This window comes from Acomys minous, assembly GCF_964271855.1.
Source record: "Acomys minous genome assembly, chromosome: 1".
Taxonomy (NCBI): Eukaryota; Metazoa; Chordata; class Mammalia; order Rodentia; family Muridae; genus Acomys; species Acomys minous.
The window spans coordinates 154,035,227-154,054,069 of record NC_140483.1 but is presented as its reverse complement, the minus strand read 5'-3'; the positions used below and the strand labels follow the sequence as shown (position 1 = coordinate 154,054,069).

The 18,843-nt window shown below is 47.7% G+C and overlaps 1 protein-coding gene across 6 annotated transcripts in view; it reads left to right on the top strand.

Annotated features, from left to right (window-relative positions):
- The first annotated feature begins 464 nt into the window (after positions 1-464).
- The window catches only part of SUSD1 (sushi domain containing 1), a 120,014-nt gene continuing 101,635 nt past the window's right edge, over positions 465-18,843 (top strand). For 2 of the 6 annotated variants that reach the window (XM_084749704.1, XM_084749702.1), the window contains exons 1-3: positions 471-1,114; positions 11,310-11,423; positions 15,855-16,010. In XM_084749704.1, the coding sequence (XP_084605830.1) occupies positions 751-1,114; positions 11,310-11,423; positions 15,855-16,010 (634 nt within the window). In that variant the 5' untranslated portion in view covers positions 471-750. Of the gene's footprint in view, positions 1,115-11,309; positions 11,424-15,854; positions 16,011-18,843 lie in introns of all 6 variants that reach the window. The other 4 variants (XR_014773103.1, XR_014773102.1, XM_084749701.1 and 1 more) reach the window with 4 other exon arrangements.

Below are 18,843 nucleotides of genomic sequence, written 5' to 3'. Positions count from 1 at the left end.
ATTTTTAACGGCGGCTTCTTCCCAAGGCAGCACAAACTCAGCCCTTAATATGGGTGTTATTTGCCTGTAGTTAGAGGTAGGTGCGAAAGCAAATGAGGGTACCTGCCCAAATGTCCTCCTGTACTTGGACAGCCCCACAGACAGAACCCGAAAGCCTTCACACATGATCTTCCTTGGGCATCTTCCCTCAACCCTAAAATCGTATCTCCCATGTTAACTCTACGGCTCCCACCACTGCCCACCCAAATCATAGATCTAAGGAACGTTTTCAGTTTCTCCTGACTTCTCTTTCTCTAATAGTGTACTAGTCTTAAGATATGGTGGACTCCAACCTGGACACTCAGTCTCTGCTTCTTGCCAAACCTCCTCCCCCTAAGTCCCCGCCCTCCCCGCCCCGTTCCGGAAGCAGCTCTGGGCTGAATTCCATAACGATGTGATCCTGTTCTCAGAACAGAAACTTTTAACTCCGCGGTGGTATATTTCTCCAACCTTTTGTCCCCCACCCTAAAGCAGTTCCTCCCGTAGTAGATTATAGAATACACTGTGTCCCTCTATCCAAATCTTTCTCACCACGTTTTCCTCCCCTTTCGATTCCTAATGTGCCAAGGTGGTGTCCATCAAGCAGCTCGAACTTTTGTTTTGTCACCTGGCCCAGTAGTTTTACCCCGGGTGGACTGACCCATGACTTGTCGCCCTCTCCTCTCTCTCCCTCGGTGCGGCAACCACATCTCAGTTCCCTGACCATTTCTTATGGCCCTTGCCTCTCTCTGGTTTCTCCAGGGTCCCACAAGTCACTGTCATGCTTCCTCGCTAGCACAGTTCGCTTTCTCTCGGTCTCGCGCACAGCCAGTGCACCAGACGCACCTATGTCCTGGGACCCCGGCTCTGCTGCCCTCGGCCGGAAGCCTCTGCGCCGCCCCTTCCCAGAGCCGCCGGCCTTATCTCTGCGCACAGGGGGTTCTGGGGAGTGGCGGGCGCCGTGAGGGAGCCGACGGCATGGGCCGTGGGCCCCGGGGTACGCTCGGCTCGCCTAGCCGCCGGTTGCAGCGGCTGCTGCGGCTTGTGCTGCTGCTCGGCCTGGCCTGCGGCGTTAGCAGAGAACCCGGCACCGACGGTGAGTGCGAGGTCTTGGGCGCCAGGGACGCTTCCCGCTCAGGGTCTAGCGGAGAAGAGTCGGGGCGTGGAGGGATCGAGGAGGCGGAGCAGCGAGGAGCCAGACTGGCCGCCCGCCCGGGGGTGTGGGGCATGTGGTGGAGGCGGCTCTGCTCCTGCGGGCTCGCGCCTCCCGGGGTGGGTGGGGGTGGGGACTGGGCTCGAATGCCAGCCCTGGGGAGCCGCGAGCCGGGTGGGAACACATGGAAAGGCGAACCACTGGTTCTCTAGCTTCCAGTGGCGGTGGCTGTTGCAGGACAAATTCTTGACCTGTAGCCCCACCCCCCCTCCACCTATCTTTTCATAATTTTCACTTCTACGAAGAATTAAATGTTAAGAACTCTAAGAAGTACCGTAATTTTCGGACCATAAGATGCACCCCCACTCCTTGACAAAGTGTGTATGGGGGGGTGGGGGAATTAGGGTGAGCTTTATGGTCCGATTGCTGTTTTTACTGTTTTTCTTGTTTTACTGCTCTATAAACTGGGCGTGTCTTATGGCCCGAAAAACATGGTATAAAAAGTTTATAGGAATAGAGTTCATTCTTTAGTTCATTGACGCACTCATTCATTAATCTGTGTATCCATCCATCCATCCATCTATCCATCCATCCACCCACCCACCCATCCATCCATCCGTAGAAAGCCCTCTACTATCTTCCCTGTGTCAGATGTAAACGTGTTGGCACTCTAGCGGTGCATAGTCACTAGGAGACAGACTAGCAAATAGTGGGAGTTTTAGACAAATTGGAAAAAAATGCAACATCAAGCATGGTGGGATTTACCTGACATGGAGGATTCAGACCGGAAAGTGAGGTGACCATCTGCCCACATAACTAACAGAAAGGAGAATGATTTTAGAGCTCCGAGAAGATGTACAGGTCAGAAGAGGGAACGACTATGTTTTACTGGGCAGCCATTATGCGTGAGATGAGTCAAGTTGCGCCTTAGGGGCTGGCTTGGATTTAGAAAAAGGAGGGGGTGGCGTTCCATCCCATAGAGAGGACTGACCGCTCTTGACAGATGTGTGTAAAAGTGAGTCCAGCTTGTGAGACAGCCGGCGAGATTGCCCTGAGTCCGTGGGCAGCCTGAGCTACATAGTGAGTGTCAGCTCTGTCTGGTCTACAGTGAGACCCTGTCAACAAACAAAAATAAAACAACAGTGCAATGGATGAATTCCAGGCTGGGGACAACCTGAGAAAGCAGGATACAGACCATGAGAGACTAGAGACGGGAAAACAGATTGGATCTCACAAGAGGGAGTCAGTCTCATCCTGACCTGCGGACCCTGCGCTTGGCTTTAATTGTTCCTGCGTGGTGGGAAGCCATTGTAGGACGCCGTGAAGGGAGTGATGTCAAACGGTATGTGTAAGGACACCCAGTGGCATTTCCTTAATAAAGCCAAGAGTTCTGGAGTAGTAGCGGGGTTCATGTCTAATCCTAGAATGTGTGATGCAGAGGAGGGAGAATTGTCATGAGTTTGGCGTCAGCCTGGACCACAGAGTGGGATGTCTCAAAAACAAACATACACAAAACCCAAAGTGCAAAAGCAGTGAGGTAAGAGTGAGCTCTGTGGAGCAAGGGTCCCTGTCCTCTCAAATTCTCTTTGCCTGGTTTTCAAGACAGGGTTTCTCTGTGTAGCCCCGGCAGTCCTAGAACATTCTCTGTAGACCAGGCTGGCCTGAAACGCAGAGATCTGCTTGCCTCTGCCTCCCAAGTCCTGAGATTCCTGGTTGCCTAGTCATTTCACCATTACTTTGGGTGTTCGATGACTTAGGCTCTCTTCCTGCCCTGATTTGGTCTGGCTTAGTTAGGGTTTCCATTGCAGTGATGAAAACAGCACGGCCATGAACAGTTTGGGGGGAGGAAAGGGTTTATTTCAGCTTACAACTCTCAGGCCATGCTCCATATCTGAGAGAAGTCAAGGCAGGAGCCTGGAGGCAGGAACTGGAGCAGTAGCCATGGAGGGGTGCTGCTCACTGGCTTGCTCTCCATGGCTTGCTCAGCCTGCTTTCTTGTAACATCCTAGACCACCAGCCCAGGAGTAGCACTGCCCACAGTGAGCTGGGTTTCTCCCACATCAATAAGAAAATGTACCACAGGCTTGCCCACAGGCCAATCTACTGGGACCATTTTCTCACTCGACGTTCTCTTTTTCCAAAATGACTGTTATTTGTGTCAAGCTGACATAAAACTAGCCAGCACAGTCTCCCACGAGAGCGTAAATAAAAACCTGTAGAAAATTGAAGCCTGTTTTGGGATCTGTATAAAGACTCTAGCCTAGGCAAGTATCAAGTGTGGCCCACTGAATTATTAGGCTAAGATGCCTGAACATAGCAGTCACTCTAGCTACGCTTTCTTTTTCAGATGCTCTTGGTGCTGTGGATTGAAGTCAGGCTCTTGCACCTAAGCATGCACTTCATGACCAAGCCACACCTCTAGCCCACCTGGAAGGTGTGAAGTGATTTGGGGAAATGAAGTCAGGGCTGCCTCATTGAGCGCCTCTCCTTAGTTCTACAAAAACAAACAAATGAACAAACAAACAAACAAACAACTCCTTTCCCAAAGATAGAAAATGTGAGAGTGAACTGGTCCTCCTACCCCAGCCTTAGGTGTGGGGAGTCACAGGCGAGTTCCACTGGTCCACTGTGCCCAGCTCAAGGATGCGTTCTTGGGGGTGGAGCTAGTTTAAATGGCTGATGCAAGGGAGGGAGAAAGATGCAGCAGCCACATGGATAAAACACCTGGGCTCCTATGGTGCTGAGGAAACCAGGAGCCAGAGCTCACAGCATGCTGAGAAAAAGCCCTGGGTAACTCTGGGTAACTCTGGCTGACAACGCAGTATTGCTCTGAGAAGTTAGGGGGGACTGGAGGGCACCCCTCAGTTTTGCTGGTCAGGCCAGTGTAGGATTTGGGGAAGAGTTAGTCCTACCTACTCACATGATGGACCAGCAGCCATTGTTCAGCTGGAAGAGGTAGAAATATACAAGAGGGGATAAGATGTTTAACAGAGTCTTGTAAAGCTGGGCTGCAAGTGGGAGAAGTTCATCTCAGGAAGGGGAGGCCAAGAAACCGCCGTTTCCTTCTCTTACTGGCATTTACTCCATGCGTGCTGTTCCTATTTCAGAACCAGGCTGGCTGCTCTCACTTACTGAGAGGCCATTGAGCAGTGTCTGCTTCTCTTTGATGCCATGACTACACCTCTATTGGTGTACGTGTTGAATGTGACTATTCTATTGTGAATGTGACGTGGGAGCAAATGGGGACCACCCAAATAGTAACCAGCCAACTCCTGGCTGTAGCAAAGGAGTCCGTCACCATCATCTGTACTTTTTTCTTGAGACAGGTTCTTCCACTGTAGGTATGGTTGGCTTCAAACTCCCAATTCTGCCTGGTTTCCCAAGCGCTAGATTATAGGTGCCTGCTGCCAATCCTAGCATCTCGGCCAGTCAGACCTGTAGATTCCCTTGCTAGTGGCTTGAGCTGAGTTACATTTAACTGGTGGAAGATGTTTTGGGGTGTGTGTGTGTGAGCTGAAGCCTGAATCTGCACGAAGTGGGGAAACACAAGCTAGGGAGCAGGAGGGTGTGGTGAGCGTGTGGGGTGCTGGCCCCAGGGGATTCCAGAGTGGGCAAGGAAGGGCAGAACCAGTCTGTCCTGTTCTCAACCTTCCTGTGGCTTTGCTCTGAGTCTGGGAGCGGCTGAGGTACTTGTTGGCTCAGGCCTGGCTGGGTCCAGGAAGGTCAGGGGGAAGGACAGAACCAAAAGGTCATACTGAAGTGTTTCATAGGTGTGGTCCCCACTCTGTCTTCATGAGGGGCAGCAGCATAGTGGACATGAGGGAGGCAGGAGAGTTGGAGAGAGTGGATGGCTTTAGAATGGTAGAAAGTTGCTTAAGGCGAGGCGTGAGTTGAGACTTAATGAAGGCCTTCCCCAGTGCCTTGCCTTCCCAGGGACTTGATCTTGTGCCCGTCCCTGGTCTTCTGGTCAAATCTAAGATGAGCTCCCTGCTTGGTGTCTGCGGCACTAGCCAACAAACTCTTGGATTTACGAACAGTGCACAGGGCTGGGGTGTACCTCAGTGTGGTTGGGTGCTTGCCTAGTATTTGAGAGGCCCTCGGTCTCACATCCAACACCACCAAAAAAAATTTTTTTTTAGAAGTTCACAGCCTGCTGGAGAAGGGGTCAGGGGTGGGGCCACTACTGGGATGGAGAGAAGAACTGAATGGCTGAAGCAGGTGACTGCCGGACATGAACTTAAGGGTGGGTCCCAAACCAATGGCTGTTTAACTCCAGGCTCAGAGTCGGGATTGGGATGCTATAGTTAATGTGGATTTGGTTTGGGCCTGGAGGCCAGGTGTCAAGCCCACTGTGGATTGACCTTGGTCAGACAAGAAAGTGAACTGGAGATGGCCAAAGGAAGCCATGGCTCCTGGAAACATTTTACACAAGGAAAGGCTAAGGGTTCTGAATGACCAGAGTTAGTGGGGCTAGTGGGTGAGGGGTACAGGCTTCAGACTGCTTGATGACCACTTGGCGTGGGAGAAAGAACCTTCTGGCTTGGATCCATCTAAAGTAGAGACTCTGGCTAGGGTGAAGACTGTGGAATGCATTTGACTAAAGGAGAGGCCTTGGTTTTCTGTTTCTTTTCTTTGCTTCTTTTTTCTTTCTGTCTTTCTTTCTTTGTTTCTTTGTTTCTTTTTCTGTTAAGGATGCAGGAGAGGAGAGAATATATTTCTTGGGTTCCTGGATTCTATCTCTGGAATTTGATGTACTTTCTTAGGAACACTGCCATTTGGTATATAGTATTCTAGACTTGATTCTAGACTTTTTTTTTCTTTCTTTCTTTCTGAGTTTTGGACTCTATTGGGCCCCCCCATTTGGTCATTTAATGTATTTCCACATGTCTCCGTAAGTTTGGGGAAGGGACTCTCAGGAAGGTTCTGCAGTGAGTTTGCCGGGTTTGTGTGGTCCTGCGGGGCTAGCTGGAGTTACGTGAGTACGGAGAGATGTGAAGTTCAAGGCCTCGGCAAACTCCTCTCTGCCCTTGACTGAGAACAGCGCCTCTTCCTGTTCTAGGCTCATTTCAGGCGTGGTTAAGGATCTGCTGTGCTGGCTGGGTTTTTGCCAGCTTGACACAAACCTACACGTATCTGGGAAGAGGTGATGATCTTCATTGAGAAACCGCCTCCATCAGATTGGCCTGTAGGCGAGTCCATGGGATATTTGCTGTATTCATGATTGATGCTGAAGGGCTCCACTCACTACAGACTGTGTTGTTCCTGGGCAGATGGTCCTGAATAGTGTGGGAGAATAGGCTGAGCAAGCCACGAGGAGCAAGCCAGCAAGCAGCGTTCCTTCATGGCGCCTGTTTCTCTTCCTGCCTTGTGTTTCTGTCCTGACCTTCCTGGATGATGAACCACAAGCTGGTAGATGTAATAAATTCTTTCCGAGTTGCTTCCGGTCATGATATTTTATCATAGCGGCAGACATCCTAACTAAGACAGCTGGTGTATTAAAGAGCGAGAGGGCTTGCTGGGGCTGGGGTATAGATTTTCCTGGCTGCCGTGGACAGGAGGGTTGAGAAGGCTCTGAAGTTGAACCTCCAGCTCCCCAGTCAAGCTGTGCTCAGAAGGGGAGGCAAGGAATGAATACATATCTATGCTTTGCAGGGTCTGCCGGTCCATGCCTAGATAGGTCTTGGTTTGGACTTCTGCACCAAGCGACATCCACTGCTCCTCCCATTAGTGTAACTGTTTGTCAACTGGTTAACCCTCGGTGCTGGTTCCTGTTACCAGAAGTTAAGAGATTATTACAGTGTTGAGTGGGCATGTTCGGATAACTTTCCTCGTACTGACTCATTTATTCTGTGGTCATCACAGAAACCGTGAGATGGGTTTGATGCCATCTTCATTTTACAGATTCATGGGAAGCAGCTGTGTATAGATGAACAAGGCTAACCCAACCAGCAAATGGCTTCATAAACACCGTACATTGTGCCTTTCTCAGCTGCTCTAGAAAGAATAAGATCTATGGGCGAGGCCATATTTGTGTGATTTCTCTTAATATGATAATGCTTTAGAATACACTCAACATTTCCATTCTCATCTCTTCTTCCTCCATTTATTCTTTTCCTCCTCCACCACTTCCTCCTGCTCTTCCTCCTCTTCCTCCCCCTCCTCCTCTTTTGATACAAGTTCTCCTATAACAAAGGCTGGTTTTGAACTCTATGGCCTTAAGCGTTGGATCCTCCTGCCTCCCTCTCCTGAGTGCTGGGACTGTAGCATGAGTACCTTCTTTTAAGTGACACTGGAGATGAAACACAGGGCTTCAAGTACACTAGGAAGGCACTCTACCAACTGAGCTGCCTGATATAGGTGCTGGGAGTCACACTCTGGGCCTCTACAACAGTAGAAAATGTCCTTAGTCGCTGAGCCAGTTCTTCAGCCTTTGATTTTTTTCCCCCCTCATTTTCCTCCCCTTCAATTTCCTTTCCCGTTGAACGGGTAACGTACTGTCCATATAACAAGATCTGAAGGAGGTACATCTCCTAACAGTGGCATTAGAAACTGCAAAAGGAGCTGGCCTGGTTTTACAATGCTGTGTGGTAAAGGGTTAATCTATTAAAATGGTTAAATGGATTTGGGGGACACTTTCTCCCGCTCTGCCAGTGACCTCTCTGATCTGGAGTCTCTCTCTCTCTCTCTCTCTCTCTCTCTCTCTCTCTCTCTCTCTCCTCTCTTCTCTCTCTCTCCTCTCTCTTTCTCTCTGAGACAGGGTCTCTATGTGAAGCCTTGGCTGTCCTGGAACTCTCTTTGTAGACTAGGTTGGCCTCGAACTCACAGAGATCCACCTGCTTCTGCCTCTTGAGTGCTGGGATTAAAAATGTGCACCATTATGCCTGGCATCTGATTTTTTTTTTCTTTATAAGTATTTTCCATATTTTCTCATTTTTAACAGTTCACTTTTTATTATAATTTATTCACATTACATCCCTATTGTTATCCCCTTGCTTGCATCTCCCCGTTTCCCCCCACCCTCCCTCTTTCACCTTATTCCCCTCCCCTAGACCTCCTCCCCCACCATGTGTCCGCAACCTATCAGGTCTCATCCAGATAGACTGCTTCCTTTCTTCTCCACCAAGGGGACATGGTCAAATTGAGGGCATCTGATTTTTTTTTTTTTTTTTTTTTTTAGCCAACTCCATCATGTATCAGCATCCGGGAGGGGATTTGGGCCATTACTCCTTACTGAACTGTTCACTCTGGCTGGGGGTTGGGCTCTGTGGCATAGCATGTGATCAGCCTGAGGGAGGCCTGGGTTCCATCCCAAGCACCATCAAAAAGAGAGACAAAGCAAGAACTGCACCCGCTCAAGCACAAGCCGGCCTTGGGCTGTCCATTCCAGCTTCTTATGCCTGTCTCTCTAGGTGCCTAGGGACTCTGTTGCTTCCTCTCTGCAAAGCAATTGCGATGCATTGGTCTCTTTTGCGTCTGAGATCTTGATTACACCCTTTGTCTTCCGTCAGCGTCTATTGTAAGATTTATGCTTTTAGGGGCTAGGGAGTGGAGATGCCTTGGGCTCACTAGACAGCCAGCCTAGCCTGCTTGGTGAGCTCCAGGGCAGTGAGAGATCGTGTGTCAAAAACAAACCAGAACATGCAGACAATGCCTGGGTAATGATAACAAGGCTGGCCTTTAGCTTTCACATATAGGTGTGAGCACGCGTGCGCCCACACCACACACACACACACACACACACACACACACACACACACACACACACACACCTACACACATACACACACACACACACACACAAAGACCTATACCTTTCTAATCTTTCTTTCTTTCTTTCTTTCTTTCTTTCTTTCTTTCTTTCTTTTAGATGTAATGGGGTTAGAAGTATTTGAAACCCTCAGTGTTTACCCAGAAATCTTTCTTTTGTCTTTAAAACTAATCTTTTAAGAATATTTTTAAAAATTTAAACTCCTATTTTCTTTTTTTTTGCTTCCTCGAATTTCTTTCATTAAAAATTTAGCTCTCTTCTGTGATTGCTTGCTTTTTAAAAAGTCTTGCTTTTTAAATACAAAAACATAGCAAACTCAAATTTTCTGCAGTAAACTTTTATATCTGCCATCAAGTGGGCATTCCTTATCTTGCTCTAAAGAGTACTGTAGGGGAGTATTGCATAAGAGAGTTTCTCTTGAGGAAGCTGCACAGAGCTTTTGCTTTGAAATTTAATTCCATTATTACATGATGGCCAGATGATATATCTCCAATTAAAAAATTTTTTTAAACAAATTTTCTGTGGTCATGAGATATTTATAGCTATTTCATGGTTAATTTAGTATCAGTAACCATTAGTGATTTGTGCTCCTTTCTATGTTATCTTTGATTTTATTTGTATTTATTTTTTTGGCATTTGTTTGATAGGATCTCAGGTAGCCCAGGCTGGCCTTGAATATGTTGTCTTTTGTTAGTAAAATAAAAAACAAAAGCAAGAAACATGATTAATAGTATTTCGAAGTCTCCCAGTTTCTGTTGGTCTCGTGCCTGGAGCAGCCCGAGGGCTAGGCTGTATTATCTGGGTAAGGGTGAGGCCAAGCCGAGGCTGAAATTCAACGCTGGAACATTCTCTTTACTAGGCCACTCCTGAAATTACAGAGACCCGGCCACGAAACTCAATACTCTCCACAGCCCTGAGTGCAGATTCTTGTTTGATCTCAGGTCATATATCACCGTTTGGTAAATGTAGAGGTTTTAAGATGTTTAGCCTCAAATATTTCTGTTGTTTGTCTAAGTAATTGGGGTCTGGCCTTTCTGTTGGGCCTCAGTGGTTATTTCTTTGATATCTTAAACACACTTTTCCATAAAGGGAGGACGAGGGAGGGGAAGGGAGGGAGGGAGGGAGGGAGGGAGGCAGAGGTGGTCTTCTCTCCTGTGTTTGCTTTTGAGCTGTAACAAGTCACGTTTTAGATTTATTTGATAGATATGGGTGTTTTGCTTGCATGTATGTCTGTACACCAAGTGTGTATAGTGTTCATGAAGTCCAGAAGACGAGATGAGGCATTGCATCTGCTGAGACTGGACTTACAGATGTTTGTGACCCACCATATGAGTGGTAGGAATCCAACATGGGTCCTATGGAAAAGCAGCCAGTGCTCTTAACCTCTGAACCATCTCTCCAGCTCCATTTTGGATCTCTTTTTCCAATCAATAAAAATATGTTGAGTGTCTATATCAGGGTATAGGAACATACGGGACAAATGTCATACCCTTATCCTTGCGTGGCTCATTCGTAAATCCTAAAATGGGATTAAGCATATCAACAGATTAATATGCTTATTATGGGAGTGTACTTTTGTTTTGAGTGTACTTTTGTTTTTTCACTTCGAAACAGGGTTTCTCTGTGTAGCCTTGGCTGCCCTGGACTTGCTTAGTAGACCCGGCTGGCCTCGAACCTAGACAGATCTCCCCGAGTGCTGGGATTACAGGCACACACCACCACAACCACCAGGCCTGCGACCATATTCTTTGCTTGTTTGTTTGTTGGTTTGTTTTTTCAGGACAGGGTTTCTCTGTGTAGTCTTGGCTCTCTTAGACTGAATTTGTAGACCAAGCTGGCTTTGAACTCACAGAAATCTGCCTCCCCAAATGCTGGGGAGTGTACGTGTCTTATGGGAGATTAGAAGATGTGTACACCTTTCCTCGGGAATAGGGAAGGCTTCAGAGAGAATGAGACATTCTGGCCGGCTCCCGAAGATAAGGGTGGGTACCAGACAGGTAGAGAAGAGGGCACAGGTAGGCGTTCGAGGTGAGGGGAGCATCCTGATCATGGTGAGGAGGATAGTAAAGGCCTATTAGGAAAGGGTGGTTGTCCCTTCTGCCTGGAAGGTATCATGTAGTTGCTTAGGAACAGGAAGCTGGAGGAGCTGGTGAGGAAGACAAATGGTGAAGAGCGTTGAGCATTGATTGACAGAGGACTTTGCATGGTCTTTTGTGGACAGTGAGTCACTACTGAGTCTACGAATGGGATTTGAACTTGACCTGTTTTATTTTGGTCTTCATGGTTTGGTTCTCTGTGATGCATGTGCGTTGACTAAACATTTCTCACCTTTGACTTCCTGTTTCTGAAACGCTATGATTTCTGACTTAGATTTAGACATCTGTGCCACTTGCCACGAACATGCCACATGCCAGCAAAAGGAAGGGACGTGGATCTGCATCTGCAACTATGGGTTCTGGGGCAACGGGAGGACACGGTGTGTTGGTAAGTTTCGGTGGTGGGTTAAGCTGAAAATTTGAATAAAAACCAAAGGTACTCCAGTTTCAGAGTCAGTGTCCATGTAGGGCAAACATCGTTGTTTTGTTCACATGTTTTTCTTAATGAGCTTTTGCCAATTACAGCAAAATCTTGGCTTTATTGTTTAGATACATCATTTTTCTGGTGTTTCTAAGCAAGGACCCCTCGTGTTAGATGTCGTTGACATAAACTCTCTGGAAAATCCTTGACCTACACAGGTTGGAAGTCTGTTTTGTGTCCTGAGTTTAACTTAACAACAAAAGCAAATATTTCATTTCTTAATTCTTGGGGGATGACTTCAAAGAATGCTTTAAGATGACTTGTTTAGACTAGATGCAGCTAAGGCTCTTCTTTCCTTTTCCCTCATGGTTTCTGTGCTAGAACAATCAGATATCATTGATAGTCAAGCAGAATTCAGAGAGGATGTCATAACAATTTAATTGTATAAATTTGACAATAACTTCTCAGTTTCCTCCTTGCTATATTCCATAGAAGTTTTGCCTTGTAGCTGTGGATAGACAGTGTCTGTACCCTTTGTGTTGATTTTTGTGTGTGAGTATGAGTGTGTTGCACGTCTTGTGTATGCACATATGTGTGTGCTGTACATCTTGTGTATGCACATGCTGCATGTCTTGTGTATGCACATATGTGTGCTGCACGTCTTGTGTATGCGCATATGTGTGCTGCACGTCTTGTGTATGCACACATGTGCGTGCTGCACGTCTTGTGTATGCACATATGTGTGTGGAGGGGCATGTGTAGAGACCAGAGGAAGACACTGTTCACCTTGGCGCAGCATCTCCCATTGAACTTGGAGCTAGATTGTCAGCCAAGAAGGCCCAGTGATTCTCCACGGCTATGCCAGGCTTTCTCTTTCTTTCTTAGTTTTTTAGTCAGGGTCTCTATATATAGCCCTGGCTGTCCTGGAACTTACTATGTAGAGCAGGTTTGGCCTTAAACTCACAGAGACCCACCTGTCTCTCTTAGGAGCCACATCTCTTAGGAGAGGAGAGGGCATTACAACATTTCTGTATTTGTTCCCGCTGGTCACTGCCTATCCGACTACTTGTACTGCTGTGTGCACAGTGCACATGCACCAAAGGTTCCATAGTATGGCATTGTGCCAAAGGACTTAAGAATTCTAGGACTTTTTTTTTTTTACAAACCTAAATATCCCAATTGAAATCTTCAGGGAGACATTAAGTGAGAAATGTCCCCTTTAGGCTTGGGTATTTGAACACTTGGTCCCCAGTTGGTGGTGCTCTTCGGTGAGGTGGTACAGCCTTTTTGGAGGAAGTAGGTCATTGGGGGTGGGCTTTGAGCGGTCACAGCTGCGCCCTGTTTTTAGTTTTCTCTCTCTGCTTCATGCTTATGGTTGAAGATGTGAGCTCTCAGCTTCCTCTTGTGCGGCCATGTTTGCTGCCTGGATGGACTCTATCCCTTTGAAACGGTAGGCCTAAATAAACTTTCCATTCTTTAAGTTGTATTGCCGTGTGTTTTATCATAGCAGTAGGAAAATTAAGTGACACAGGCATGTCCTGAGAAAGAACGACAAAGGCCAGGGCACAAGTCGGCTCATGCCTAAAAGCTCTGTATGGTGTTTGTCACCTGAGCTGTGCACTTGACCTAGCTGTGGCTTGAGTGCTCAGTTTTCCTGATCGTCCAGGCAAGTCTTAACACAGATAGCTTTACCTGTGACTTGTGTGCTAGGTTCAGTTGAAAAATTAAAAAGTCCTGGCTCTAGCAATATAGCCCTGTACTGTGAAACCTGAGGTTGAAGCTAGAAGATGTAAAAACAAGACATCTTTGGTTTATTTTTTATTTGTGTATATCTGTGTACTCGAGTGTGAGTTTGTACACAGGAGTGATTGTAGAGGCCAGAAGGAGGTGTTAGATCCCTTGGAGCTGGAGTTACAGTGGTTGTGAACTGACTGTGGGTGCTGGGAACTAAACCATGGTCCTCTGCAAGAGCTGCATGCACTCCTGACTGCACAGCTATCTTTCCAGCTCCAACAATGTAGTTGAAGAGGTCACATAAGAAAAGAGAAAAAGGGGGGGGGGTTGTTGAGACAGTTCGGTGGGTAAGGGTGCTTGCTTTTGAGCCTGACCACCTTGAGGTCAATTCCTGGAACCACGTGACAGAGGAGAGAACCTCTCCCTGCAAGTTGACCTCTGACTTCTGCATGCATGCTACGGCAGGAATGTGCCCACGAAGGCAGGCAGGCGACAGGCAGGCAGGCAGGCAGGCAGGCAGGCAGGCAGGCAGGCAAACAGGCAGGCAGGCAGGCAGGCAGGCAAACAAGCAGGCAGGCAGGCAGGGAGAAAGGGAGGCAGGCAGGGAGGGAGGGAGGCAGGCAGGCAGGCAGGTAGGGAGGCAGGCACACAGATGCATACATAAACAAACAAACAAACAAAAAGTTGTAATTTAAAACTAGAAAAAGAAACATCCAAAGGGTTATTTTGGGGGCAGGGGGCGGGGTGTCTTCTGGAGAACTGAGCACAGTTGTGAGGCTGATTAGAGGAAGTCAACAGTGAAATAAAACACTGAAAATCAACTAGGAAGATTAGCTGCAGTTTGTCGCTGATGACCCCCTCGCCTCTTTTTGCAAGAGGTGTTTTATTGGCATGTAGCAGTGCATCATGCATACCTGTGTGTGTGTGTGTGTGTGTGTGTGTGTGTGTGTGTTTTGGGGGGAAGTTGTTGTTGTTGTTTTGTTTCGTTGAGACAAGGTTTCTCTATGTAGCTCTGGTTGGCCTTGAACTCACGAAGATGTGCTTGCCTCTGCCTCTCGGAGTGCTGAGATTAAAGGTGTGCAGGCATTAAAAGCATGCATGACCGTGACTCTCAATAGGTATATTTTACGGCCACTTTCAAGGTCCATGAGCATGAATGAGATGCAAAGAAAGTTTCCTGGCCCCTGCTGGAGGTCAGAGATAAAGGCTTTAAATTCACTTCACCCTTCCATCGTCTTTGTAGCTAATGATTGATGCTCACCACAGCCTTCAGCTGGCTGTCCATGGTCTAGCCGCTCTACACTGTGTGACCACCATTGTGTCAGTGTGTCTCCTGCCCCTGTAGGAGCCCCGCTCCGAGGCTTCGATGCTAATTCCACTGTGTTTCCCGGGAGCCGATCATTCTAATTTTCCACCTGGATCATTGGGTAGACCATTCATCCCAGGGGCAGGAGAGACGGTTCCGTGGCTAAGCACGTGTGCTGCTCTTGCCTCCCTGAGTTTGGATCCCAGCAGCTATATCAGATTTTTCAAAACCTCCTGTAATTTTAGCTTCAAGGGATCAGATGCCTCTGGCCTCTGAGGACACATTCGTTCATTGACATAAAACTAGACAATATATAATATAACATTAATTCTCTAATACTGAAAAGACCAAGAAAGTGGCTGAGTTGGAAAATGGAGTTAATTCTAAGCTTCTTTCCCTTGGCTTATAAAATTTCTATTAAATTAAATTAATTAACTTTTCTGTGTACGTATGATATGTATTTGCGCGTGTGCATACTCGTCTTTGTGTGTATTCATGTGGGGGTGTGCATGTGGTCATCAAGAGGACAGCCTCTTGTGTTGGGTCCCCACCTTCACTTTGTTTAAGATGATGTCTCTTGGTGCTTGCGACTGTGTACATGAGGCATGCTGGCCATCTCACCTCTGGAGTTTCTCCTGTCTCCGTCCCATTTCCACGCAGGCGCACTGGGATTACAGGTGCGTGCTGCCGTGTCTGGCTTCATGTACGTGTGGGGATTTGGAATCATTTTACCCACCAAGATATCTCCCCAGTCTCTCCGCTTTTACATTTTATCTGTATTACCTTTTATCTGTGTGTGTGTACACATGTGTGTCGGTGAATCGCATTTAGAGGTCAGAGGAAAACTTCTGGGAGTTGGTTGTCTCCCTCCTATTTAGCTCCTAGCCACAGAACCAAGGTTGTCAAGCCCCTGGCAAGCACGTTTATTCTCTGAGCCACCTAGCTGACTCACTGATATTTTATTTTAAACATATTATTACTCTCCTGGGATTGAGCCCACAGCCTTGTGGATATTAGGCACATGGGCTTCCCCACACACTCCCAGCTCCCACCATTTAAGATTTGTCTTGAATGTGAAAAACTTACAATAGTAACCAGCTGTCAATCTTCAAATAATAGGGAGTCCCAGAGTGGTAGGTTGTGTTTTTCTTGTGGTTTCATGTACACCAGGTACATACTTATGAAATCTGTCCAGTTCCTTCTAGTCCGGGAGGCATGTTGGAAGGAAAGAAACAGACCAGTAAGCTGCTGTCACAGAGTAGTGACCCCTAGTCTACACTGACAGAGGACTCCAGGTAAAAAGGCATGCTGTGGATGGACAGCGTCTGTGCGAATCGTTTCTGTGTATTCATCTGCAGACAAAGACGAGTGCCAATTTGGAGACACTGTGATCTGTGGGAACCACACATCCTGCCACAACACACTTGGAGGGTTCTACTGCATTTGCCACAGAGGCTACCGGGCCACAAACAACAACGAGACCTTCATCCCCAATGATGGCACTCTCTGTGCAGGTACCAAAGGGAGATGCCGGGATGGCCACTTGGGGATGGCCCAACAGTGGATGGGTAGAGGGCGGAGTCATGGTGGAGAGCCTTAGAGGTGGACGAGGACCGAGTAGTACAATCAGTGTTAGAGAGTAAATGCTAACACTATGTGTTGCCTAGCTTTATGTCAGCTTGACACAAGTCAGAGTGAACCTCAACTGGGGGGAAAAGCCTCTATAAGATTAGCATTTAGGCAAACCTGTCAGGTACTTTCTTAATTAATGATTGACGTGGGAGAGGCCAGCACACTGTGGGTGGTGCCGCTCCTCCGCAGGTGGTCCTGGGTGTTGTAAGGAAGCGAGGCTGAACAAGCCATGGAGAAGAAGCCAATAAGTAGCACTCCGCCACGGCTTCCCCTTCAATTCCTGCCTCCGGGCGTGGTGGTGCACGCCTTTAATCTCAGCACTAGGGAGGCAGAGGCAGGAAGATCAATGTGAGTTCAAGGCCAGCCTGGTCTACAAAGTGACTCCAGGACAGGTAAGGCTACACAGAGAAACCCTGTCTCGAAAAAACAAAAAGCAAAAACCCAAAAACAAACAAACAAACAAACAAAAAATGGTATCAGTATTGTCCTGAGGGATGCATTCAACTTAAAAAAAAAATTCAGATTACAACTCAATTGTTATCCCATCACTTGTATCCTCCCATTCCTCCCTCCCTCTTGTTTTCACCCTATTCCCCTCCCCTAGGTCTATGACTGAGGGGGACCTCCTCCCCCACTATATGGCCATAGGCTATCAAGTCTCATCTTGGTAGCCTGCTTATTCTTTCTTTGAGTGCCATCAGGCCTCCCCATCAACAGGAGGTGGTCAAATATGGGGAACCAGAGTTCATGTCAGAGTCAGTCTCTGTTCTCCACATAACTGGAGAGTGTCCTGTCCATTGCATTCAACTTTTGAAAGTTGAGAAGAAGCCAGGCATGGTGGCGCATGCTTTTAATCCCAGCACTTGGGAGGCAGAGGCGGCTGGATCGATAGGAGTTTGAGGCCAGGCAGGTCTACAGAGTGAGTCCGAGACAGCCAAGGTTATACAGAAAAACCCTGTCTCAAAAAACCATTAAAAAAAAGTTGAGAAGAACGGTCAGGTGTTACTGTTCGTGTCTTCAGCCCCAGCACTTGAGAGGCAGAGACAGGTGGATCTCTGTGAGTTCCAGGCCAGCTAGCGCTACATAGCAAGCTCCAGGTCAGGCAGAGCTACTCACTACACAGTGAGTTTCTGTCTCAAAAGGAAAATAAAACAAACCACACACAGACACACACACACACACACACACACACACACCAGATAGGAAGGAAGAACGGAGCTTGGGCTGGAGCTTAGCAGTAGACCTCTTACTTAGTATAAGCGACAGCCTGGGCTTGATCTCTGGCACCACACACCAAACAAGCACAAGTAGGAAGGTGGAGGAGAAAATATTTTCTGCAGGGGCCAACTAGGTGTCAGCCAAGCCTGTCTGGAACAAAACCCTACAGAGGCTCTGCTGTAATTATTCCACTTCCTGCAACTATTTAGTGACTTTCCTTTAAAAATAAATACACAATTCATATTTGCCAATTTGCCTTCTTTTGAAGTGTTTATCTTTTTTTGGTTTTTGCTTTTCGAGACAGGGTTTCTCTGTGTAATAGCCCTGACTGTCCTCGATCAGGCTGGCCTCGAACTCACAGAGATCCTCCTGCCTCTGCCTCTTGAGCTCTGGGATTACAGGTGTGTGCCACCACACCCAGCTGCTTGTTTAATCCAGTGGGTTTAGTATATTTACGAAGTCATGCTCTGTTGCAGTGGCCTGTGTTCTGTGGCAGTCATTCCTCTGACTTTTCATTCTGAGGTCTCTAGTGGCCCTTTGTAAAAGCCAGTGGGTGAGTTTTCTTGTTGGGGCTGAGAATCCCAACTTGCTGCAGTCAGTTGCCAGAGTGCATGCTAGTTGGGGTGGAGTTCAAGTTTGGGGACACTGGTGTTTGTTTGGAGCCTCGGTGCCTGAAGCCTGTTTCCTGCACTCTGAGGAACTGTCTCCCAGCAGTCAGTTGTGATTTGCAGCGTTTAAGTCAGGCTCAAGAGCTGGTGACAGACATACTTCTTTGGAGGCCACCAGTGATACAGGAGCAATGAGCTACAGTGGTTCCAGTATGGGTTGATTCCAGACAATTCTGAAGAACCAGGAGGTGTTGTGGTGTCCAGAGATGTGCCTTTAGTGACTCTTACAAGTCATGGATGAGTGAAAAGAAAAAGAAAGAAAGAAAGAAAGAAAGAAAGAAAGAAAGAAAGAAAGAGGACCCGACTGCTCCTATGTATGGTAGAGGAGAAAGTTTACTGTAGATCTATGAGAGAGCACAGCCAGAGGCCGGGACATCTGAGAGAGTCCAGAGTAGACATGACCAGACTGAGTAGGGCTGGGGGGCGGGGGGGGGGGGCGAGGAGAGGACAGGAGAGGGGAGGGAGGGGTTCTAGGTGCAGAGGGCAACCAAAATGGATGGATTATATAGGGAAGGGCAACCCAGCTCCTTGGGCTGCAGAGTTCAGGGTAGGGGGTGGGGTATGCCAGCCAAGAGGACCCTCTAACATGTAGGAACTGAGGGATGCTGGGAGAACCTGGAGGCCAGGTCTGCTTTGATAAGTTACATGGGCACCTCAGCCATTTGGCCAGTTTGAAACCTAACTATGGAAACTTTGCTGGGAGGCAAGGCCTTCAGCAACACCATCGTGATAGTGGTCTGAGAGTAAGTGCTGAGAACTGAGACCCATGTGGAGGAAGACTCATGGGGCGGGGTGGTGGCGGTCTGTCATTTCCCTACCCAGGGGTCTC